We start from the raw sequence: 24,044 nt of genomic DNA on the forward strand, positions 1-24,044 counted from the left end.
GAAGCTGAGCCTAGGTGGATCCCATAAAATGCCAGGCATCTGTGGTCTCCAGGTTACCCCAGCCTGGAAGCGGAAGTTTTGATAGCCCAGCCTCCATGGAGGCCACCACTCAAAGGCTCAGTGGGGCTGTGCTCAGCAGGGTGCGGCCAGCTGTGCCTGCCTGACCTTCTCTCAGGCCTTATCATGTTCTGTCCACAGCCATCGAGTGACCACATGGGCTCACATTTTGCTAGGAGCTGAGGATGCCCTGTACTGACCCAGCTGGACTTCCTACTCCTCTGGGGCCCGCAGGGCCTGGTGAGGCAGGTGAAGGGGACAAGCCAGGAAAGTCCGGGGGCTGCTGGCCTCACTGCCACTGGACACAGTCTCTGCGTCCTGGTAAGGCAGCTGGAGGCCTCCTCTGCCCTCTGAAAGACAGGCTCTATGTGACCTCCTCCCCTCCCCAGGGGCCCAGACGTGGGTGTGGACCCAGGCACTGACCCTTGGCCCCCAGTGTCTTCTGCTGGCACCCTGGCAGTCCTTGCGGCATTTCCCTAAAAGGTAAGGAGGGTATGTGTCTTCTCCTAGACCAGCTCTGATGAGTCCCACACGGCATGGGTCATCGCAGGCCAGCCCCTGCCCCTAGCCAGGACTTCTGCTCCCTGCAAGCTGCCCTTGGCTGGCCAAGACCCTTTAGCCAGACCTGGGTGGTCCCTGAGGCTGGGCTCTCCAGCCCCTTTCCAGGAGGCTCACTTTGCAACCTCTGTGATGCTGGGAGACGCAGATTGCTCAGGTTCTAATCACCCAGAGTGCCTGGGGCCTTCCTGTTCTGCCTAGAGGCCTCCCCTAGGGCAGAGGAAAATTGCTCAGGGGTGGCAGGCCAGCGATACCCCAGGCCTGTGCTGAGTCTGGGGACTCTGATGCTGACTGGGGAGGGGATTCCGCACACCGGTAACAGCAACTGGTCTCATTTCTGAGCCTCGAGCGTGAAAAGGCACCTCAGCCCTGTTTTGTACTTAAGGAAATGGGCTCAGAGACGTTGAGTAATTTTGGAAAGGTCACAGCCAGCGAGTGACAGAGCCATGATTTGCACCCACACCCTGGCCAGCTCTTCCTCCAGCATGACTTCTCTTTCCCAGATGTCGCCAGTAGCCATCTGCCTCCTTCCAAAGCCACAAGGAAGTGACCTCACCCCTTCTCACAGCCCAGGCCTTGCTTGGTCAGGAGTGGGGGTCCCTCCCTCATCCCAGCCCAGGTCCTTAGCATTGATGTAGGATGGGGTGTCAGGGACCCTGAGCCTGCCCTGGGGAGGGAGCAGGAGAGCCTGAGCTGACCTCTCAAACCTGGAGCCAAGCTTGAGAGCCAGACCTGAAGGTCTGGTCATCTGGGATGGTGAGGCCTCTGGGTCGTCCTGGGGACATCTTGCGTCCCCCAGTGGGACCAGAGCTGGAGAAAGGGCGAAGGGGCAGGATATTCGGTCGTCCTGCCTCCCACAGCCACACGCAGGCCAAGGATTTCAGCCTCAGAGACAGTGTGACTTGTGATTTGAGTAGTGTGTGTTCTTAGCGTGTGTTTGTGGCCATGATGTGTGGTGTATCCTCTTCATGTGTTGTGTGGTCGGTGATGGCCTTAGTGTCTGTCGGGGAGGCTGAGCCATGTGCCTTGGGACTTCAAGTGCTATCTCCACACCTAGGCCCCAGGTTGTTCCCACAATTAGCCCGTGCCAGTGGCTGGGTGACTGGCCCTGGGGACATCTGGCTTCTGAGGGTGGAGACCCCTGCCCAGCATCCCTTGGCCACAGACACCTGTGCTTAGAGCTGACAGTGTGAGCTGGGCAGGTGGTGGTGAGCAGTCAGGGAGCTGAGGGGCCGTCCTGTCTGCCAAGCACGAGGAACAGGCATCTGTCCTGAGGGCAGGAGGGGGGCTGACAGGCAGGGGGCAGGGGTTCATCCAAGGCCTCACCTCTCCCTCCAGAAACCTGAACCCCCTCAGTCCCAGCCAGGGTGAAGGTCCCAGGCCTCACTCCCGAGGCTCTGGGCAAGAAAGGATCACCCAGGGGTGGGACCTCCATCCCTGCCCCTAAAGGTGTCCCCTTCCAGGTTCAGAGCAGGTGTGGCTGCCCTGGACAGGCTGGCCCCTCCCCGACACCTCGCCCCATGCCTACCTGTTATAAATAGGAGGCTGCCCAGCCAGTGTTGGGCCACATCCTACTTTGTCACCTGCTGGAGCTGTCACGGTCTGGCCACCTACCACAGGAGAATGGAAGCAGCCGCACAGGTACCAAGGCGTGCCTAATATGGGTACCCCTTCCCATGTGGAGCAATCCAGCAGTCATCTCTTGGGGTATCCCTAGCCTGAAGTCGGGGGGTTGTGTCCCATGTGTCACCTTGAGCACACACACACAGGGTGAAGACAGGAGGGTCCCGAGCCTCCCTCATGCAGCCCCCAGTGACTGAAGGCTTGGTGTGTGTGCATACACATGTATATGTGCTTGTGTGTGTACACGTGTGTGTGCGCACCACGTCCCCCGCTCCTGCTGTCTGACGTGTTTTGGGCCTGGAGTGCCCACGTTCTCTCCAGCGCGCCTGGGGACATTATCCCGGTGTCTGGACCCCGCCCGCATCTCTAGAAGCCCTGGAGGCTCTGAGTGGCTGGCCCTGGAGACCCCAGCCTCCAGAGCTCCCCCTCTGGCCTGGCAGCCCAGGGGGCCTGGGAGGGGTTGGTTTGGGTTCCGTGTCAAAGGGGAAAAGAACATGGTTACTGGAGTCAGAAGCCTCCTTTCCTTACCTGCACGCAGCCAAGGGTCTTGCCTTACCTGTGAGGGCTCCGCGTGACCATAGGGCACATGTATGGGCAGAGCTCTGTGCTGCGTGGAGCCCACCATAGCACCCTGTGCTGGCATGTGCTCCTGGCCACCCCCACCTCCTACCCGTCCCATGAAGCTGGCTGGCTTGCTGCAACACGCATGTTTCCAGGACACATGGGAGCAGCTCAGGCACACCTGGCCAGGCATGTGCTGGCTGAGACGCAGCAGATGCTGTCCCCCCAGCACCCCCCCAGGTGCCCCCACCCAGGTTGGGGGAGGAGCCAGAGCCCAGGAAGCTGCTCACGGTGGCAAGGAGGCAAAATGATTCAGATGGAGATAGGGACAGCATGGAAAGTCCACAGGAAGCCCATACAGTGACTCAGTGCATGTCCAGGGCCAGCGTCCCTGTGCATTAGGGGTGGGAGGTTTGGGATGCTGCAACCTCCAGCACAGGACTGGGGACGAGGAAGGCCGTGGCTCCACTTCCTGGGGCCCTCAGGTCCCCATCGCTGGCTGGCCCACCATCCCCCTGCCCACTTTTCCTGAAGCCTAAGTTCTTCAGATGGAACTTCCCCGGGGACTCAGCTCAGGGGACGATGCCTCACACTGGACCCACAACACTAAACAACACTCAGGCCGGACTCTTGGCCCAGACATGGCCAGACCAGCCTGGCCCCGTGAGACCGTCAGACGTGGCCACATTGGCTGCTCGGGGTGGTGAAAGCCATCGAGGTCCAGAGGCAAATCTTCGCACGTCCCCCCAGCATTAGGCTCTGGACCCACACATGGCACAGGCCCCACCCTGAGCACGACACCTGGTCTGCTCCTCCCCAGAGGTCTCTGCCCCATTTGGAGGATGGCAGCAGAGACCCACCCAGCCTCAAGACTGCAAACAAGGTTAGGCAGGGCTGGGCTAGGACGTCTGTCCTCTGCTGTCCCTGCCCCCACCACCCAGGCTGGCTCCACCATGATAAGACATGCCTGAGGAGGCTGCCTCGTGCCCCATCACAGGGATAGCTGCATGGCCAGTCCCAAGTGTGGACAAGCCTCTGATGGGGTCTCTCTTGACTATCAGCTGGCTGGGCTGTGCCACTGGTGACCAAAGGACTCAACTATCCCTGGGAGTTCCCAGGGACAGAGAATGGAAGTCTGACTGGCCCAGAGTGGAGAGACCGGGGTGGGGGTCAGGCCGGGTGGCGGTCTGGGGCCCTGCTGAGGTTCGCTTTTTGGACACAGACTGGAGCAGTGACCCAAGCAATGGGTGCAGGGCTCGGGACCTGGAAGTCACCCGAGGTCCAGCCGTCACTGTCGGAGGAGGGGCGCGGGGAGAGGCTGGTGGAGCTGCACACATCCTTCAGGGAGCTGTTCACCTTCTTCTGCACGAACGCCACCATGCACGGCGCCATCCGCCTGGTCTGCTCCAGCCGGAACCGCCTCAAGACGGTGTGTTGGGGGCTGCTGGTCCTGGGCGCACTGGGCACGCTCTACTGGCAGTTCGGGCTCCTCTTTGAGCAGTACTGGCAGTGCCCCGTCATCATGACTGTGTCTGTGCACTCGGAACGAAAGCTCTTCCCATCGGTCACTCTGTGCGATATGAATCCACACCGGTGAGGGCTGGGGGCTGGGGGCTGGGGGGCTGAAAGGCTGGGCGGCCAGGACAGGGGCTGGGGGACTGGGAAAAGTGTTGGGCGGCCGGGATGAGAGCTAAGGTGCCAGGATGGGAGCCGGGATAGGGGTTCCTGATTCAGCTCTGCAGACTGTGACATCCCTCCAGGTGAGGTCACAGTGGAAAGCCCCACTGGCTCAGGAAGCTTGGGTCATTCATTGATGATGCCACCTCACCCCACCCCTGTGCCCAGTCAGGACCTCTGGGCCCGCTGCCCCCTGAGAGGGTGTAGGTGTTAAAAGACCAGGAAGAGCCACTTGGAGCTTGGCGTGATTAGTGGCACCCTGGAGGGGCACCCAGGTGCTGGGCAGCAGTGGGCAGTGTGAGGAGAGGTGGGAGGGGGCTTTCCAAAAGGGCAGCCTGGAGCTGGGCTTCAATGGTGGGAGCCCTCCAGGAGGAGGGAGCAGGGCAGGTTTCCAGGTGGGGAGGCAACAGGAGCAAAGACAGGGAGAGGCTGTGAGCTGCCAGGGCGATGGGGGGATCCACGGGGTGGTCAGGCCAGCTGGGAGCCTGACTTCACTCTGCAGCCCAGCTCCCAATTCAGAATCTCCCTCTAGGCATCCCAAGGAGGGGGAGGAGCTGCTGCCCACTGACCTTTGGGGTCAGCGTTGTGGGGGCTAAGAGGCTTGCCCAGCAATGCCCCGGGACTGACGTGGGGGAACCTAGGGGGTGTGACTCTGACTCAACTTGGCCCCTGCCGCGCCCCACCCCACAGGCCCAGCCTGGCCCGCAGCCAGCTGCTGGCACTGGATGCGTTTGCCCAGGAGAATATCTATGCCCTCTACAAGTTCAACTTCAGCATGAGTGGAGACGCCCCATTTGCGGAGGTCCCTGGCCCAGAGCCTGCCTTCCAGCTGGACCGTGCAATCCGCCTGCAGAGACTGAGAGGCCCAGGTGGCCAGAACACAGTGGGCTTCAGACTGGTGAGTGTCCGGGCACGCTGTTGGCCTGCAGGGTGCTGAGGTGGGCATGGGCAAGACAGGCATGGCACCTGTGCTGAACTGATACCCCACCCCCAGTGCAACAGTACCGGGGGCGACTGCTTCTACCGGGCCTACCCATCAGGTGTGACGGCCGTGCGAGCATGGTACCGCTTCCACTACATCAGCATCCTGGCTCTGCTGCCCACTGACCGTGACGACAGCCACCGAAGCCAAGGCGGCCACTTTGTCTTCTCCTGCCGCTACAATGGCCAGGACTGCCAGGCTCGGTGAGTGGGGTGGGGCAGTGACCGCTCCCCTGCTCCCCACCCAGCAGGCATGGGTGCCACCCCTGGGGTCCAGCCAGTCCCAAACAACTCTCTCCGGACAAGAGATAAGGCAGGCTGTGGTCCCTCAGGCCACACGCAATGGGTGACGGGTCCAGGGCGTGTGCTGGTCTGAGCGTAGCCCTTGGTTCCAGACACTTCCAGACATTCCACCACCCCACCTATGGCAGCTGCTACACCTTCAATGGGGACTGGGCTGCACAGCGCCCAGGCATTACCCACGGTGAGTGCCAGCCTGGGGCTGGGTGTGGCAGGGGGCTCCCGTCAGCCTGGCCTCACGCCCGCCCCCGCCTCCGCCAGGGATCAGCCTGGTCCTCAGGGCTGAGCAGCAGGACCACCTGCCGCTGCTGTCCACGGAGGCTGGCATCAAGGTCATGGTTCACAAGCGCAACCACACTCCCTTCCTGGAGCACCGCGGCTTCAGCGTGCGGCCAGGGACCGAGACCACCATCGGCATTCGAGAGGTGCGATGGCCCCTGGGAGCGGACAGAGGAGGGGCCCCAAACCGACCTCCCAGCTTAGCCCTGGGGCCTGAGGGCAAGGGCGGTTCCGGGTGGGGACTGAAGCAGCCCCCTCACCCAGGACGAGGTGCACCGGCTCGGGAGTCCCTATGGCCGCTGCACCGACGGCGCAGAGGGCCTGGATGTGCGGCTGCTGTACAACGCCTCGTACACCATGCAAGTGCGTCTGGGTCGGGGGGAGGGCCGTGCGGGGAGGACCCAGGGAGGGAGGAGGGGAGGGGGGTGTTGAGAGAGATGGGGGGAGGGGGAGTCGAGGGGGTGGACGGGGTGAGAGGGAGGTGAACCAGCCGGCCGGCAGGCAGGCAGGCCGGCCCCGGGGAGGGATGGCTGCTCCCGTGACGGTCAGCTCCGATTCCCTGCTGTCCCCCAGGCCTGCCTGGTCTCCTGCTTTCAGCAGCTGATGGTGGAGACCTGCTCCTGTGGTTACTACTTCTACCCCCTGCCGGCCGGGGCTGAGTACTGCAGCTCCGCACGGCACCCAGCATGGGGTGAGGCCCGTCCCGCCCACCGCCCCGCGCCCCGCCCGCGCCCCACGCCCCGCCACCGCCCCGCGCCACCTCCCACCGCCCCGCCCACCGCCCCCCCGCTCCCCCCACCGCCCACCTGCGCTGGGCCGCGGGAGACAGAGTCGCCGGCAGGTCCTGTCAAAACCCAAACCTCCCCACCACCCCTGGGTAGCTCCTAACGGGTTCATCTGTGACCCCTACTTCCCCAGGCCACTGCTTCTACCGCCTCTACAGAGACCTAGAGACCCACCGGCTTCCCTGTGCGACCCGCTGCCCCAGACCCTGCAGGTGATGGGGGGTGTGGGGATCGGGGTGACTGCCCTAGGTACAACAGGAGTGTTGTACAGTAGGGGTGTGACAGGGGTCTGTCTCTCCCAGGGAGTCTTCATACAAACTCTCTGCCGGGACCGCCAGGTGGCCTTCCTCCACGTCAGCGGTGAGTTCCCTGAAGGGGTGGGGTGAGGGGTAGAGGAGCAGAGGAGCCTCCCGAGTCCCAGGGAGCCCACCCTACACCAGCCTCTGCCCCTGCGGTCCCTGCCCTTCAACCTGCCGCGCAGTGCCTGAGGGCCGGGAGGAGCAGGGCCTCAGTGACCCTCCTGTGTGCAGGACTGGATCCTAGCGGTGCTGGGCCAGCCAGGCGGACGGAACCCCAGCGGGAGCGCAAGCCCCAGCTGGGAGCACCTCTCCTCCTCCAGAGGTCCTGTCTGGGCCCCTCCTCCTGCCACCCTCACCCTTCAGTGCCCGCAGGGAGGGGCCCCAGCATGCAGGTCCAGGGCTCTGCCCCCCACGTCTGTGCTGCACCCCAGAAGCAATGTGGCCAAGGTCAACATCTTCTACCAGGAGCTCAACTATCGCACAGTGGATGAGACACCTGTCTACTCGGTGAGCCGGCCAGGGACCACGGGCTGGTGTGGGGGCAGCAGCTTGCCAGACACACTGGGGTGCCACCCCAGCCTGAGGGCCCTGTGCGTGCGCTCACTGCCCACTGGTGCCAACAGGTGCCACAGCTGCTTTCCGCCATGGGCAGCCTGTGGAGCCTGTGGTTCGGCTCATCCGTTCTCTCCGTCCTGGAGCTGCTGGAGCTGCTGCTTGATGCCATAGCCCTCGCCGTGCTGCTGGGCTGCCGCCGGCTCCGCCATGCCCAGGGTCCCAGCCAGGGCAGTAATGGGCATCCCACACCAAGCCAGAGGCCACCCAGTAGCCAAGTGACTGCAGGCATGATGTCAAACGTCCCGGGGCCCAGCTGGTGATGCTTCAAGGGCTCTGACAGGAGTCTCAGCTGAAGAGTGAGGCCAAGAGTGGGTCCCCCAAGACTCCTGACACCTGAACCAAACTGCACTTAGTCTGATCCTGGGAGTTGTAGCAGAAACAGGCTCTCCTGGCTGCCCAGGGTGGGCCAGGCCATCCCCATAGGGCCTCCCCAGCTGGCCAAGCCAAACCTCGGGCCCAGGAAGCAGCAGCACTGCAGACCAAGGACTGGCAGGCCGTCACTAGGGTGTCCAGCAATCAGAGCCTCTCATCAGCACAACCACCCTGCCCAGTGGTGGCCTCAGTTCTCAAGGAGGCCCAGGACAGGGAGGAGTGTCCCCACCACTCTGGATTCTCATGTCCCAGGCATGAACAAGCGGCTGTGCATGCATGTGTGCATGTATGCGTGCATACGAGTATGCACAGGCATGTGCGCATGCACAAGTGTCTGTGTGCAGGTGTGCATGGGAATACATGTGCACACATAAGTGCATGTGTGTGCATGGGAGTACGCACATGCATATGTGTGCACGCACAAGTGTATTGTGTGGTGTGCATGGGAATACATGTGCACACACGAGTGCATGTGTGTGCATGGGAGTATGCACATGCATGTGCGCACGCACAAGTGTCTGGGAGTATGTGTGCGCACGAGTGTCTGCATGCGTGCCTGTGCATGGGAGTGAGTCTGTGTGCAGGTGCATGTGTGTCTGTGCGTGTATGCATGCCTAGGGGGTGCCTCCACACAGGAGTGTCTGTTTGGTATCAGTGTCATGAGTCTGTGTCAACACGTCTGCTTATACCTATGTGTGGTTGTGTGCAGGCATCAGGCAGAGCTTCCCTCAGCTCAGGGCAGGTGGAAGGAAGTGCAGGACCAGGCCGAGGCACCCGGTAACCTTTGCAATAAAACCTGCCATTCCACCTGGTGGCTAGAACGTGTGTGTGCCTCCCCGTCACCCTTCCCCAAGTGAACTGAAAACCGCAGGCTGCACCTCCACACCCCTTGGAGCCACAGACACTTCTGGGGCTGGGGGACAGGAGGACACTGGGCACGGGGCCACCTTACAGGACTAGGGCTTGCTGGGGGCCTGGCCAGGCCCAGACAATCCTTGCCAGTTGGCATCCACCAACTGGCATCCTACCAGGAGCCACAGTCCAGTCCAGAGAAGGGCAGAAGGGCCTGGGGAATGTGGGCGGGGGGGTGTAAGGAGTCAGTTTTCATCAAAGAAGCCCCAAGCCCTCCACCAAGCCCCTGGTTTCTGGCTTATTGCACCCCACTCAGGGCCACCCCTCAGGGAAGGCAGGGAACCCAGAGACACCTGTTCCCCAGCTGAGACCGAGGAGTGAGGCGGGTAAGCCAGCCAATGACACGCAGCGGGTGCAAGCAGCAGTTTATTACTGTGATCTGGAGCAGGGGTGGTCCCGCCAGCCTGAGGCCCAGACAAGAGGCCCTGACAGGCAGGGGAGTGGGATGTGGGGGTGGAGCTCAAGCAGGGAGAGAGGGAAGAGTTAATTCTGTTCTTTAGGGGTTGCAGCCAGCAGGCGAGGGACTTGGAGGCCCGGTCAGTGCCCACCTTGCTGCCCATGGAGACTCCCTGGGCAGCCTTTGCATAGTGACCAGTTGACTGGCCTTGGCCTGACCAAGGACCCAAGTTGGGGAGAGGCCCAGCCACTGCCCCAGGGCTCCAGAAAGGGGAACGCAGAAGGCATTGGGGGCCCTAGGAGTGAGCTGAGGGACCCCTTGGACCCATCTGAGGGCCCAGCCCATGGTGCAAGCTGGCGAGGCGGGCAGAGCTGCAGAGGCCTCCCCGAGGAGCAGACAGAGCCCAGGTCAAGGTGGTCCTCCAGAGTCCATGGAGGAAAGAGGTGAGACAACGTGAGAACAGGTGGTTGTAGAAAACCCACTCAGTCTGTGACAGAACATCAGACGTGGGGGTGCAAAGTGCCAAAGTCCTTGATGAACCAGCTCTGGGCCAAGTACCTCTGCAGGAGGCAGGGGACGGGTCCAGGGTCGCCCGGCACGGGGGCCTGCGGGAGACTACGTGGCCAGCCACATGGCCTGGGGACGCCTGCGTCCAGCCAGGGCTGAGGCCCCAGGCCAGAGCCCCCTTCCCCCCAGCACCCGAGAAGCCCAGCCTGGACGCTGGGGTCACTAAGTGAGGTACACGGGTTGATTCCCTGGATGGGCTGCCCCTTCTGCCCTCACAAGGGGCTGGTGGCCAGCCACCAGTCCCAAGGCCTAGTGGAGGGGCTACAGGGGTATATAGGGGGGACCCAACTAGCAGGTCGGTGTCTGGGGCAATAAAGGTGGGGACACAAAGTGACATGGGCCCCGGGCACAAGGGCACAAGATGACATGGGCCCCCAGGGCTGAAGGGCACAAGGTGACACAGGCCCAGGGGACAGGGGTGCACAAGGTGACATGGAGCCTTGAGAATGATCTGTGACATGAGCAACCCAGGCACCCGAGGAAAGAGTCACCTGAAGACATAGGGTCCCGCATGAGGTGAGGAGTACGAGACCATGCAGCACCTCCGGGGAGGGGGAACGTGGGGCCTCAGAAGACTCAGTGCTGGCGTCCCGCCCGGGCCCTGGGGTTCGGGCCGCTCTGAAGAGGGCAGGGCAGGCTGCTGGGGCTCCAGGAGCGCCTGGGTACCAAGTTTCTTGGGAAATGGGCCAGGCAGCCCGGCAGGGTGGTGGGGGCACGGGCGGGGGTCCCACCACTTCCCGGCCCGCCCCACCCTAGCTCTCCTCCAGATGGAGGCTGATGAACTCCTGGATGCACCTGCGGTACTGGAGCTCCGTGGGGCTACTGCCCGCCAGGGGGCCCGGCTGGCCCGGGGGCGCCTCGGCCTCGCGCATCTCCTCCGCCATGCGCGCGAGACGGAGCCTGGGGTAAGTGCAAAGTGAGGGCGCCGCCTGGGTCCCACGGAGCCGCGCCCCCGGCGCCCCGCCCCCACGGCACCCCACCCTCACGGCGCCCTAGCTCACAGCGTGACAATGTCGGCGTTCGCCTCCTGGATGGCGATGCTCAGAGGGTCTTGCTGCTCGTGGTCCAAGGCGTGCTGGTCGGCACCCCGCTTCAAGAACAGGCAGACCTGTCTGAGGGGCGGAGGAAGCGAGTCAGGGCGGGCCCTGGCGACCGGCACCATCCGCAGGAGGAGCACCCACGACTCACCCTGTGCGGCCCAGAAGCGTGGCGTGGTGCAGGGGCGCGCGGCCCCGACTGTCTCTTTGGTTCACGTCCGCTCCGTTTTGCAGGAGGAATTCACAGACGATCAAGGAGCCCTGGGGAGCCGGGGCAGTTCAGACTGAGAGAGGACGCCCCCTGGGAGGCCCCCACCCCAGCCGGGACAGAGCCAGTCCCCAAGGGAGGACTAGGGGACCTGTGTACACGCCACAAGAGCGGGCTTGATGCCAAAGTGTCAGCGTGCACCTGGGTCCTGCGCGCAGCCCCAGCCCTGCTCACCCCTAGCACCGCCTGTACCAATGGCGTCTTGCCCTCGTCCTCCGCGTCCGCCCAGTTGACCTCGGCCCCGTGGGCCAGCGCCGCAGCCAGCGCGGGGAGGTCGCGGGTGCGCGCCGCACGGTGCGCCAGTAGACCGGGGTGCAGCTCACGCACATCCGCCAGACCCCAGGCCTCTGCCTCTCCGTCCGCCTCACCGCTGGACTCCTCCGACTCTGCGCCCTCTGGGAGGAGGGAGGCGATCAGGAGCAGAGACCTAGCCCGAAGTAAGGGAGGGGGAGGGCTGGGGAGGGACTTCCGCAGAGGTGGGGAGGTGCGCACCCACCCTCCTCAGTGACACTGTCGACCACGGAGCCCGCGCCGAAAGCCAGGATGTCCGAGCTGCCGTCGGAGCTGCCCCCTAAGCCACTGTCGCTGCTCAGACCTGCGGGGTCCGTGGGCAGAGGGGGTCCTGAGCGTGCCTGACTCCTCCCAGAGCTCTGGGGGAAGCCGGAGCCCCACCCATTCTCCAGGGGATGTCCCCAGGGTCAGGACTAGCCCCCACTAGGAGGCAGAGGTGAGCTCTGCCCAGGATGGGAGGAAGGGGGCTAAAACAAGTAACAGCTCCAAGGAGCCAAGGGCAGCCCCACGTGGTCGCCCACCCTCTAGCAGGTCAGCCCTAGCAGGATGGGTGGGCATGTGCAGGCTGTGGGCATTCAGCCCTGTTTGTGATCGACGCATGCTGGGTGGTCACTGTCCAGTGATGGGGTCTTGGCCAAGCCCTTGGAGATGCGCCCTAGGAACTCTCCTCAAAGGCAGGCCTGGCAGAAGGGCCCCAGGCTCAGGGGCGGGGCGGCAGCGCCCTCTGCTGCCCACGGTCACCCCTGACATCCCCACCAGCGCTGCCAATTCCTGGCCCTCACTGCCTGGGGGTCTCCACACACGCCCCAGGCCAGTGGGTGCTGATAAACCGTCAGCAGGCACCCCTCGGGGGAGAGCCCCGACCTGTCGCATTTGCGCTCTAACTCCAAGAGGAGTGGGAAACAGGTGCACAGTTGTCTCTCACAAGCTTGGCTCCATCACCCAGCTGTCCAAGCCATCAGCACACACACGCACACGCACACACCCATAACACATACACCATGTACACAGTCACACACACACCTGTGTGCGCACAGCACACTATCACTCCAGGGTCACGACTTCCGCCTCCAAGTCAGTCCAGCCTTAGCCCTACTTGACTCCCAATTCTCCCCACCACCAGGCCACTGTCCCATGACACCACCTGCCCAGCCCAGTCCCTCCTGCAAGGAATGCCTGTCCCACCCATCCCCAAGCAAGTGGGCATGGCAGTCCACTGTCATCCACTCTCCCGGTGAGCCATGCCTGGCCCAGCTCTGCTGCCAGGGGTGGGCTGAGGGGTGGGCAGCAGGGGGCTGGGGCCCTCACAGCACTTACTGCGTGGACCCGCCGCAGCAGCCCCTGCGTCAAAATAGGAGAAGAGGGTGTCCAGCTCGTCGGGGCAGAAGAGGGAATCCCGGCGGAACCTCCGCTCCATGGCGCCTGAGCGAGGCAGGGAGCCAGTCACACGGAACGCCCCTGAGCCCTGCCTCCTGCCCCATCCTGCCTTCCCTGGGGTCTGGGGCTTGGAAGCTCATCCCTGCTGGAGCCCTCTCCCCACACCTGCCCAGGTGTGTGAGCAGAAGTGCAGCCTGCAGGCAGTCTGCCCACCTGAGCACAGAGCAGCCACGGAGGGCAGGACAGGCTCCATCCGGACCTTGCGGCGGGTGTTAGGGGCACGGGGGGAGCTGTGGTGGCGCTGGCACTTCCGCGCCCGCCAGCGCCGCGGGGCCTCCCGGGCTGGTGCAGAGGGCAGCTTCCGCAGGAACTTCTTTTCCACGTACTTGTCCTTGATCCAGGCCTCCTTGTCCTGCCTGGACCAGGGGTGGACATGAGGCTGCACTCACAGGCTGGGGCTCCCCAGGTCTGTCCCTGCTGCCCCCACCTCACCTGGGGCTGCTGGCCGACGGCTTCCTGCTGCCCGGCCCCTCACACTGGGCCTCATAAATCTGGTTCACGGTGCTGTTCCCAAGCTCACACATCAGCTAGCAGGACACAGGGTGTGCGGTCTCAGCCACCGCTCTGACACCCCCAGCATGCACACCCGCTCCTGCCACCAACCCTCCCTCCCCAGTGCTGGCGCTTGCAATGGCCCCATACGCTCACCTTCAGCAGCTCTGGCTCCCATGAGTCCAGAGTCAGGGACCGCACCTTGGAGCAGTGGACACCCAGGCTCCTGGACAGTGGGGAGGCAGGGGTGAGTCAGGGCATGGCTCGGCCCCAGCGCCCCAGTCCGGCGTGCCCAGTGGGCCCACCTGTGGATGCCCGAGCACTCGATGCAGAGCAGCACACCCAGGTTGATGCTGGCCCAGCGGGGGTCTGGCTGGCCGCAGTCGCCACACTGGCCATTGCCAGCCACGCTCTGCATGCGCTGCAGCACGCTCTCGCCCCTGACGCCGCGCTCCCGTGGGTCCGTGGTGGAGTCAATGCTGCTTGTGGACGGGGATGCTGTGCGGTCCAGCCTCTGGGGATGGTGTGAGGGGCCACTCAGCCATCCAGGAGCTCCAGCCTCAGTTTCCCCAGCAGGCCCTCTCTTCCTCCCCAGCCAGAGGTGCCAGCACAGGCTGAGGCCCCAGAAGCAAAGTCCACACTCACAATACACATACACGCTCGAATGCTCACACAATGCCCACGCATGCATGCTCACACGCACACACAATGCACACACACGGTCACATGCAGCCTGCAGGGACCCTGTGCACACACGTGGCGGGTGCTGGAGGGCCACACCTCGCTGTAGCAGCTGTCCGGGCTCTCCCGGTAGGCGGAGGCGATGCTGGCTTGCACAGCTTGAACCCAGGCCTGCCGCAGCTTCTCTGAATCCGCCTGCAGCATGCAGCTCCTGGAGGGAAGGGACCATCAGGCTGGGCAGGCAGGGGCTCCCTCTCCAGCCCCGCCCGGGCTGGGCCTCCTCACTTGGTGGGTGACACGACCTCAAAGCAGAACCTCCGCTCGATGTCCTCACATGGCTTCACAGAGCACAGGCGGAGGTCGTCCACCACCACGGTCAGCACGTCCTGCAGGCAGCATGCTGTGGCCCTTGTGCTCAGCACCCAGCCCCGACCACCCATGTATTGCTTTACCATAGAGACTCAAACTGTCTGAGACCCAAGTGCTCTCTGCCCTGACCGCTTAGGCTGTCGTGCCCAACAGTGTCCTCAGCCCTGTGCAAATCCCACTAACCAGCCCACCCAGGGCTCAGGTGGGGAGGGGCCCTGAGCGCACCTTCAGCTTCTTCTGATAGACCAGCTGGCTATTCTGGATGGAGAACCAGCGCCTGGGCAAATGGATGGGCCAGGAGGTCAGATGGGGCCGCCCCTCCCCGCCCCCCCATCTGCCCTACTGTCCCCCCCCCCCAGGGGAAGGCCCTCCCTCACCGGTTCCACGTCTTGAAGGCGTTGCTGGCCCTCTTGAAGAGATAGCCCTCCATCACCACCCCGCTGGGCGCGTCCACGTCAAACTCTGCTTTGGGCTCATCGTAGGAGAAGTCCTGGGGGTGGTCAGAGCCAGGCTCCAGTGAGTACCCACGCTGGCAGTGAGGACACTGCGCCCCCCCACAGGGTATCCCAGAACCAAGGTGGAAGTGGGGCACTGCTCTCCATAGCCACTTCCTGACCTGAGCAAGGCCCCAGCCCGAAAACCCCTGGGGGCAGATGCCTTTCCTCACTGCTGGGGCCCTAGAGCCCCAGCCCCCACTCCAGCCTTGTAGGCACAGCAAACTCTGGGATCAGGAAGGAAGCTGCCTCCCCCATCCTGAGCCCCCCATTCATGTCGCCAGCTGGGCCTGCTCTGCCCGCCTGACAGAGCTCCATTCACGCGGGCTGGGGAGACACTGAGTGCTGTCCTGTGTGTCCGGCGGTGGGAGAGCAGGCCCAGCCACCTGCTCCCCTGGCTGAGAGGGGGCAGGAAGGGACAGCTGCTGCTGCTCCCACGGGGGATGCGTCCTGGCTCAGCCTGTGTCCTTGCTGGTGCCAGCCGCCGCTTACAGCGAAGTGCCCACAGGTGCCTGGGGAGGTCTGAGGCCGCTGGGAGGTGTCCTTGGTGCTGAAGTGCCGCAGGGCGGGGAGAGGGCAGAGGCCCCGCCTGCCTAGTCCTCCCCTCCCCTCCTCCCTCCCCCCCCAGGGTGGACGCCCACTCACCTGCAGCAGCGTCTGCAGGGTGGACCGAGCAGAAGGGGGTGGGAGGAGGAAGAGAGTGCGTAAGTGACAGCTCCGCCTCCCTCCGCCCCCTCCCCCAGGCTCTCAGTGGTCCTGAAATAGCAGTTCCCGCCTGCAGCCCACTCTTGCCCTGGGCAGCGTGGGGGCAACTGCCTGGCGGTGAGCAAAGAGGCCCCAGTAGGAGCCAGCGACTGAGGCCCCAGAGGCTACCAGTGGCCTTGAAGGAAGGGGATCCCAGGTCCCAGCTCCAGCCCCAGCACCTGTGTGCAGAAGGGACTACGAGCCCTTTGCCCACCCAGCCCTGGCCTCTAAGTGATAGCAAGGCCACCCCTCCTGCTCCATGTGTCGACGCCCCTAAGGACAGAGACCCCTGCAGAGTGGGCAGGGCTGGGGGAAGGGACGGAGCACGTGTATGTGTCAGTGGGCCTCCCAGGTCAGTGGCAGGGAGAGGAATGGGGGTGGTAGCCTCTTGGGGTCTCCCCCATGAAGGGAAGTTGGGGCCGCAGGACCTCACCCGCTGCTGGATGGCAGCGTGCCTGTGCTCCATCTCCCGCTTCTCCACTGCTGAGTCGATCACCAGTTGGTCCAGCTGTGGGAGCATCAGGGAGGTAAAGGGACCCCGAGACCCTGGCCCACGTGCCACCCCTCCCGGCAGGCTCACCTCTGCTGCCAGCTTCTTCATGTAGGGGTCCAGCTGGTGCAGCAGGCTGTAGCCTTGCTGGAAGAAGCTGTACTGGGCATGCATGAAGGACAGCATCTGCAGGTGGGCACAGGTGAGCCCGGGGCGGGGCTAGACCAGTGCCCCAGGCCTAGCACACCTGCTCAAGGGCAGCCCCGCCCGCCCTCACCAGGCACTCACAGAATCCAAGATCTCAAACTTCTTCTTGGCCTGGAGGACATTGATCTGCCAGGGGAGGGGTGAGCAGATGAAGGGTGCCAGGGCCCAGGGAGCCTATGGTACCTTGCCATAGAATTCACTCACGCTGCTTGGGGTTCCCTGAGACCCTCGGCTCATCTTCAGCGCCCTGCACTTGTGCCAGTTCCCTCCTCCCACAGTCCTGGACGTTGGGTCCCACCCATGGGCAAAGCCAGGTATTCTCACCCCTGCTCCAATCCCTCTATCCTCCCTCAGCAAGGCCTTCCAGGCCTCCATCCCTGCAGCCTGTAGCCCACGCTGGTCCTACCCCCACCTCTGGGCCTTTGCCTGCCCCCACTATGTCTCTTCCCAAGATCTGACAAGGCAGGTTTTTTGGAGCCAGAGGCGCCCCTGAGAACGCCAACTGTCTGTCGTCAGGAACGCCACCCGCCCACTCCATGACCCGCCCACTCCGTGACCCGCCCACTCCAGGACACGCCCACTCCAGGACGAGCCCCACTCCAGGACCCGCCCAGTCGGTACCCAGTGGCCTACCTGCAGCACGTAGTCCAGCGCCAGGTGGCGGAAGCACTTGCGGGTCATGGTCAGGGCACCTGTGGCCTCCTCCACCTCGTGGGGCCGGTGCCGCGGAGCCTGGGCATTCCTCACCAGGGCCAGCTCCAAGTCCTCCCGCACTTTGTCAAACTGCTTCTTGGTCTCCTTGAACTTCCGCACATCCCTGGGGGCGGCCGGTGGCAGGTCAGGGGGTCCAGACAGGGTGAATTCGAGTCTCCCTCACTCCCCCGACTCTCACGCTCCTGGGTAGGGCATCCTTTCCAGGCCTCCCTGCCTGCATCCCCTGTATCCCATGACCTGGCTCTCCCGTCCCCCTCCAGGCCCCAGGGCATGCCTTCCCCTTCACCACCTCACTCCCAGTATTGGTCCAGCCTGGGGTGATGTCCAGCTTCATCCAGGACTCCAGACTCAAGTACTCAACTTCACCGTGACCTTTCCACTCAGAGGTCCCCAAGGCATCCCAAGGGCACACACAGGCTCAGAGCTGAGACTCCCACCCAGCTCTCACCTCCTCCCACCTACCCCGAGTAGTCCCAGGGCCTCGCCCTCACTCCTCACCTGAGGCCATCTCAACTGCCCTCAGTGTTCCCTGACCCTGCATCCTACCCCAGCCCTGTGCCACCTCCAAGCCTTTGCCCTTGCTGAGCCAGGGGCCTCAGGGAACCACAAGCAGAGCCTTGAGACCTTGGGCCAAAGTCATCCTGAGCAGGCCCTAGGACCCCACAAGTCCAGGAGAGCTGCGTCTGCTCCCCATTCCAGCAGAAGTGGCACCATTATTCCCTCCCGGGCTGGGAAAGGCCAGGCCTCCAGGGCTCTGAGGGCCTCAGGGCCACTCACTCTTTGACGAAGTTGTGGAGCTGCTGCCGCACGGACCTCTGGGCCTGGTCAAATAGGATCTGGGGCCGAGAGGGAACGGGGATTACAGGTCTGTCCCCACATGACCCCATAGGCCAGGCCCCTGTCCCCCACCAGGTAAGAACCTGGAAAAGCCCCTCCAGCCCTGCCTGTCCCCAGCTGGTCATCCCCACAGAGCCGCCTCACAGAGTCTAGGGGAGTGGGTGTGACACCCAGGCCTGGGCTGGCGCCCAGAGGCGACAGCTGTGACCACCTGCCCATCTCCCCTCCTGGCTCTGCGACAGACTAGAGGCCAAAGTTGTGCCAGATGGCCCCTCCTACGGCCCCATCCCACACTGGCCCAGACAGGACAGGCACACACAGGGCACCTGGTGACACCGAGTGCCTTCTGGCCCTGTGAGGCCACCTTGAGGATGACCAGCCCTGCAGTAGGAAGGATCAGGCCCAAGCTGTAGCTCCCGAGGGACCTGGCCTGGGGAGTAGGGGGTTGCGGTGGTTGTCGGGAACTGGAGGGCTCCCCACTGCACTGGTTGGACCCAGAATCAGACCCCCACATGGGGGGAGGGCTGGACCCTATCTGGAAGCAGACAGACAGGGCAGGATGAGCTGTTCTGAGCTGGTTTATTTCGGAACTTCCCCTGCGGGGTGTGGGGCCCTTGTTTAGTCTGGGACTCTAGTTCCCAGGCCACGTCCCACCACCCACGTGTGCCTTGGGCCCTGTTCCATGTGATCTAGACCCATCCCGGGTAGCAGCGAGGTCGGGAGTCACCCAGGAGCCATGGGGTCAGCTTGGGAGATGCGTCTGGAGACCACTGCCTGGTTAGGGTGCCCTGGATGAATCTCCAAGTCCTCTGCCACCCTGAGACCCCACTGCCCTCAGCCCTCCATACTGTCGGCCCTCACTGGGGACTCAGCAGAGCACCTCATGATGTCCCCCCACCATACAGACTGGAGGAGCTAAAACGTGGCCTCCCCCAAAGCTTGCCCCACCAGCCAGCTCAGCTTCCTCGGAGCCAGCCCAGCAAGCTGTCCAGGCTGGGCGGGGCCTGCGGGGAGCCAGTGGGGGCAGCCTGGAGTGGGATCCTGGGATGTGGAGCAGAGGACAGGCCCTCACACACCCCCACCGGCCAGGGCTCACCATGTGGTAGTTGACCATCTCCTGCAGGCTGTCTCCAAACCTTTGTAGACATTCCTGAGGGAGCAGGGTAGAAAGGACGCCTCACTCAGATGGCCAGCACCTCCCCAGCCACAAGCCACAGAGCCACCCCTGCTCCCAGGCCCTCGGCACCGGTGCCTGTCCCTGACTAGAGTTCAGAGGTCAGCTGCCCCCTCACCGAGATGACAGGGTCACCCTGGCATTGCTGAGACAGGTCTCGGACGCCGCTCACGAAAAGCCTGTTCGTTGTGATGTAGACCTTGCCAGCCTCGATCATTCCGCTGCACAGCTTGACCAGCTGCGGACAGGATGAAGGGGCAACACTCACACGGCCTGCCTGTGCCAGCCTTCACCACAGCCCGGAGGCTGGGGTGGCCAGAATGCAGCTCAGGGCCCATCAGTACCCAGGACACAGCTGCCCTGAGCAGCCCAAGGCTAGGGAAGGCCCACCCCTGCGCGCCTTCCATCCCCAGCCCCCTGGGTGCTAGGACTGCGTGGTGCCACCTGGGCCTCAGCTCCAGAGCAGGAGATGGGAGTGGCACCGGGAAGCCGAAGCAGAGAACCCAGGGCTGGGTGGGCATGTGGTCCTGGCCAGTGAGGAGGCTCAGGGAAGCTGCCCCGCCTCCCCCCCTGCCTCCACCTTCTGCCCCCACCCCAGTCACTCAGAGGCACAGCCCCCAACAACTGTCCCCCGCCCCAAAGACTCAGCTACAGGGAACTCACCAAGGCCCATCCCCACCTGAGGGGAGAACTGGGACAGACCCATGTGCACCTGGGTCAGGCATGGGAGGCAGAGCTGGGGAGAGTGGGGGACACAGACACGCCTTGTGCGCACACACAGGTGGCTGGGAGCAGGGTAGAGCGGCACGCACCCCAGCCCTCACCTTGTCCAGTTTGGCCTCTATCTCCACCACATCTGTCTCCACCTCATCGATGGTCGCCCTGCAACGGATCAGGCAAGGCGGCTGGGGCTCAGCCTGCAGCCAGCACCAGGCCACGGTCTTCACCTCCCTGAGGGGAGGCCCACCTGCTGCCCATTCCCCTCAGAAAGGCCAGGAAATGGAGGCTGGGAGAGGGGACCACCTCCCTGGGAGGAGGAAGAAGCACAGGGACCCAGGCCCAGCTAGCTCCGCGGCCACCCAGTGCCAACCACAGCCCCAGGCAGGAAGAGGCCCAGTTAGTTGGAACGCCCCATCTGGGGTCCGGCTGCTGTGGCCCTGGGTAGAGGAGGACAGACAAGGCCCTGAGGACAGAGAGAGGAGCTGGAGCCCCAGGGCAGGTGCACACACTTACGGAGACAGGCCACCCTCCTGCCCAGCCCCCACCTCTCTTCAGGGCCCAGAGCTGACCCCAGATCCCACTGCTCCCCCCACCTCAGCCTGGCGCCTGCGGCCCCTGGAACAAACTTGTGTCAGCTGGAGTCCCAAGCACAGGATGGCTGCTGTCTCTGATCCCCACACTCCTACACACACATGAGACGGGGGCTCCCCCAGCCTCAAAACACAGAATGGCACAGTCTGCCACAGAGAGGGGGTGGGTCAGGCTTAGCAGGAGCCCACTCCCCTGGGCAGTCTGACAATGGGCTGTGTTGGGAAGGGGAGAGTTAACGCATGACATCACCAGAGAAGGCAGAGGCAGATGGATCAGGCACGTGACACCCCCCTGCTCCGGGAACAGGAAATAGGGAAACTGGGCCAGGACCTGGTGCCCCCCCAACCCACTCAGCTGGTGAGCTGGGCCCATCTGGTCTCCTGGGGACAAGGGACAACAAGAATGGGGTTTAGGCCAGGGGTGAGATGAGGGCGGCCAGGGACAGGTCTTGGGCTGGGTCAGGTCGAGGGAGGCCAGCAGGGGGAGGGGCACGTTCCCGGGTTTCCCAGGCCTGGGGGGTGGGGCCTCATCTCTCACGTGGGTTGCAGCCCAGCTAGATCCCCACTAGGAGCTGTCGGGGGCGCCAGGCTGCCACCTAGTAAGGTCCCCACCAGCCACTCTGGCTGGATAGGGGCTTCTCTGGGCAGCCCCCACCAATCCCCAGGGGCTCCAGGGACGTCTGCTTAGAATGGAGGTGACCGGCGGCCCGCCCCAAACTGCCTGGAGGTGTGACCTTAGGTATGGCTGACTGAGGAGGCTGGGGCCCTAAGGACCTTGACCACTGCTGTAGCCTCTCCCCTACCGCTCAGAGGGTCTCAGGGGAGGGAAGGACCACCCACCCAGGAGAGGGCTCTATAGAGGGGGACAAATCCTGAAGTCCCCGCTACCCCAAGTGCCCTGGGTAGTTATATGGAGAGCTGCCACCCTTGGGCCTGGGTGTCTGGTCCTTGGAAAGCGGCAAGGGGGTCTGCACCAGGAGCCAGTGTGCCAGCTCCCCCCTCCCCAGCCCCCAGGAACCCAGGCCTCTTGTCCTGCCCTCCCTCCAGGATTTCCTCAGCAGTTAGGAGGATGGGGAGGAGGGAGAGGCCAGCTACCCCCACCCGAAGCCATGACTCAGCGCCTGAGGCCCCACCCAGGGGAGGGGGCACCAAGAAAGAGGGGTAGGCGGAGGCCCCAAGCCTGTCTGGAAGAATCTGGACCCCCCCACACAGCCACATGCTCTCCTCAGACCAAGAACACACAAGCAGGGTCCCCCTTCCCGGGGCCGGGACCACTTGGCCGTGCATCGGTTTTCACTGACCACATCCTCCTGGCCTGCCCCACCCTGCCCCGCCCCAAGCCCAGCTGCCAGGAAGCCCAGTTACATCGTCTGTCAGTCTGCTGCACCTGAGGGTGAACTGACAGGGGGAGCTCAGCGAGGCCTCAAATCCCCCATGAAATCTCAACCCAACCCTGAAGCCCAGATTGCAGCTTCTGTGGCCCAGGGTCTGGGTGAGTCCACTCAGCCCCTCCCCTAGCTGGGCTGGCACTTTCACAGGGCAGCCCCTCCCTGCCAGAGGAAGCATGGAAAAGCCACCGCACCCACTGCGGGAGCCACAGAGTAGGCCGGTGGAAGGGAAGGGCTAGAGGTGAATGGGGCCCCAGCACCCCCAGTCTGACCAGGCAAGGAGGGCCTGCATCCCTCCATGCAAGGGGAGGGGGAGCATGAGGCTTCTGAGTGAGAAGCCAGGGCAGGACTAGGGGTCCTCAGCGGTGACCAAGCTCCCTGCTGAGGCTCTGGCCACACCTCGCCCCCTGCCTGGGTCCTGGAGGGCAGTGGGCAGGGGTGGGGTCCCAGCACCCCACAGGTGTCTGAGTTGTTCACACCCCCTCCCTCAATCAGTGAGCAACAGGATGGGAGAACACAAAGGATCGCCCCCCCCCACCCTCCCGCCCAGGGCCTGGGGCCACTCTCCGACCAACCAGACCCCTCAGCCCCAGCTCCCCCAGACCTTTGCTGCTTACTCCCTTGTGAAGCAGTTGTGCAAGGGGCTGGCTCCAGGGAGCTGGGGGGGGAGGGGCAGAGCACCGATACACCCACACACAGGCCCTCTGCTGGTACAGCCCAGAGACCCAGCACGCACACGCATGACCAAGCACACCTGTGCACAGAGGAACAGCACACATGCTCTTGCGCAATCAAGTGTGCATGCATGCGGTGGCAAGGTGCACATACACACACAGGTGTGCAGAGACGTGTGCCCAATGCTGGATATGCACAAAGTAACATGCATGCTTAGTGTCAACACTCACATGAGCATGAGTACAGTATGTACAGTATGTGTATGGTTCACACCGAGAAGTGACCTAGGCACACGCGTGATGCACCCGTCACTGGTCTACACACATTCATCAAGCATGCCAGCACAAGGGTGCAGCTCACCCACACATTCACACCCAGGGTCTGGCCCCAGGGAGGGTGCCAATGGACAGCTCACTGTGCGCCTGGCACACAGGAGGTGCTCCGCTAAGACCACTGTGCACACATTATGAACCATGGTGCCCGCCTGCACTCCCAGGAAGGACCGAACACAGACCCAGGGCCAGCCACAGCCCAGAACCTCCCACCGGAACCTCGCAGCCAGTCTGCTCAGCCCAGCCCCCAATCCTCCAGGCTCCTAGGTCACCCCTGCCAAGCAACCAGCCCCAGGCCCTACACGTGGCTCCAGCTGCCTGTCCCCCATGCACTGCTTTTGGCACACCGACCAAGACAGACTCCAGGGACAGACACCCCACGCTCCCAGACCACCGTGGCTGGAGCGGGACTTGCAGGGCGGGGAAGGGTCTCAGCCCTGTACAGGTGACTAGCACGAAGGTGCAGACACAAAGCAGGGATGGACACTCCCACAGAGAGGTGGCCGTGCCGGCGACAGCCCCGCCCCCGCGCGCGCGCCCTCCGCGCGAGGTGACCAGCACAAGGGGCATCTTTTGTTCCGGCCCCTCGGCCAGGGCGCTGCGGGTTTTGTCCCATGCCGGCTCCTCCAGCTCCCGACACCGGTTTCCGCGCGGAGCACAAAGGCGGCACCGACGTCCCTGCCCCGCGCCCCTCCCCCGGCCGCCCGGGAGCCCCGAGGGGGCGGCGACCCTGGCGACCACAAAGGGCGCGCCCCGTGGACGCACCTGAACCGCGGCGAGTCCTTGATGCACTCCTCGAACTCCACGGTCATGGCTGCGGTGGCGCGCGGCGCTCACTGGCACGAGGACCGCGGCGTCCCGAGCGGCATCCTCGGCCGGCCCGGCCCGCTCGTCCGCCCGCCCGCCCGCGCCGCGCCGCGCTCAGCGCCCGCCCGCCTCGGAATGAGGCCGCCGCACAGCTGCCCCGCCCCGCCTGTCACCGCCGGGGAGCGTCGCTAAAGTCCGCGGCCCGCGCTCGCCGTGCGCTGTCACAGCCAGGGAGCGTCGCCAAATGCTCCTTCTTGCGGCCGCAGGCACTCGTCTCCGGCCCCGGCGCCCCGACGTCCCGCCCACCTTCGTTC

At 64.1% G+C, this 24,044-nt stretch overlaps 2 protein-coding genes across 5 annotated transcripts; one reads left to right on the forward strand and one right to left on the reverse strand.

The window, feature by feature from the left end:
* Positions 1-3,258: 3,258 nt before the first annotated feature.
* Positions 3,259-8,919, forward strand: SCNN1D (sodium channel epithelial 1 subunit delta). The gene is given in 13 exon segments (XM_074334024.2): positions 3,259-4,392; positions 5,167-5,374; positions 5,471-5,661; positions 5,853-5,941; positions 6,019-6,182; positions 6,301-6,399; positions 6,610-6,727; positions 6,955-7,033; positions 7,124-7,181; positions 7,352-7,627; positions 7,744-7,891; positions 7,894-8,004; positions 8,007-8,919. Coding segments are annotated over 13 exon segments (1,950 nt in total). The 5' UTR covers positions 3,259-4,042; the 3' UTR covers positions 8,066-8,919.
* Positions 8,920-9,372: 453 nt separating this feature from the next.
* Positions 9,373-24,037, reverse strand: ACAP3 (ArfGAP with coiled-coil, ankyrin repeat and PH domains 3). 4 transcript variants are annotated; one of them, XM_019712064.3, is made up of 24 exons: positions 23,689-24,037; positions 20,043-20,100; positions 19,337-19,456; positions 19,141-19,194; positions 17,985-18,043; positions 17,127-17,310; positions 16,575-16,619; positions 16,377-16,472; positions 16,230-16,304; positions 15,698-15,709; positions 14,936-15,048; positions 14,784-14,835; positions 14,475-14,575; positions 14,289-14,400; positions 13,814-14,022; positions 13,665-13,734; positions 13,449-13,543; positions 13,170-13,372; positions 12,897-13,001; positions 11,785-11,892; positions 11,463-11,683; positions 11,172-11,281; positions 10,985-11,095; positions 9,373-10,883 (listed from the first exon to the last, which is right to left on the reverse strand). In XM_019712064.3, the coding sequence occupies exons 1-24, from the start codon at positions 23,733-23,735 to the stop codon at positions 10,736-10,738; spliced, it is 2,508 nt and encodes an 835-aa protein (XP_019567623.1). In that variant the 5' UTR covers positions 23,736-24,037; the 3' UTR covers positions 9,373-10,735. The 4 variants fall into 4 exon arrangements, with proteins under 4 accessions (XP_019567623.1, XP_019567624.1, XP_088646163.1 ...); XM_019712065.3 differs by having other exon boundaries at positions 11,785-11,883; positions 23,689-24,032; XM_088790037.1 differs by lacking the exon at positions 23,689-24,037 and adding an exon at positions 20,532-21,512.
* Positions 24,038-24,044: the final 7 nt, after the last annotated feature.

The sequence above is a fragment of the Rhinolophus sinicus genome, chromosome 14, assembly GCF_057876585.1.
Source record: "Rhinolophus sinicus isolate RSI-liver-muscle chromosome 14, RSI-T2T, whole genome shotgun sequence".
Classification (NCBI taxonomy): Eukaryota; Metazoa; Chordata; class Mammalia; order Chiroptera; family Rhinolophidae; genus Rhinolophus; species Rhinolophus sinicus.

What these genes read in the sequence shown, in the direction of transcription:
- ACAP3 (XM_019712064.3), bottom strand. Translation starts at nt 23,735, where the DNA reads ATGACCGTGGAGTTCGAGGAGTGCATCAAGGACTCGCCGCGGTTCAG. An exon ending in TAGAGGCCAAACTGGACAAG is followed by an intron (nt 19,457 to 20,042) that starts GTGAGGGCTGGG and finishes TCCTGTCCGCAG; the next exon opens with CTGGTCAAGCTGTGCAGCGG. An exon ending in AACGCCGACATTGTCACGCT is followed by an intron (nt 10,884 to 10,984) that starts GTGAGCTAGGGC and finishes CACTTACCCCAG; the next exon opens with GCTCCGTCTCGCGCGCATGG.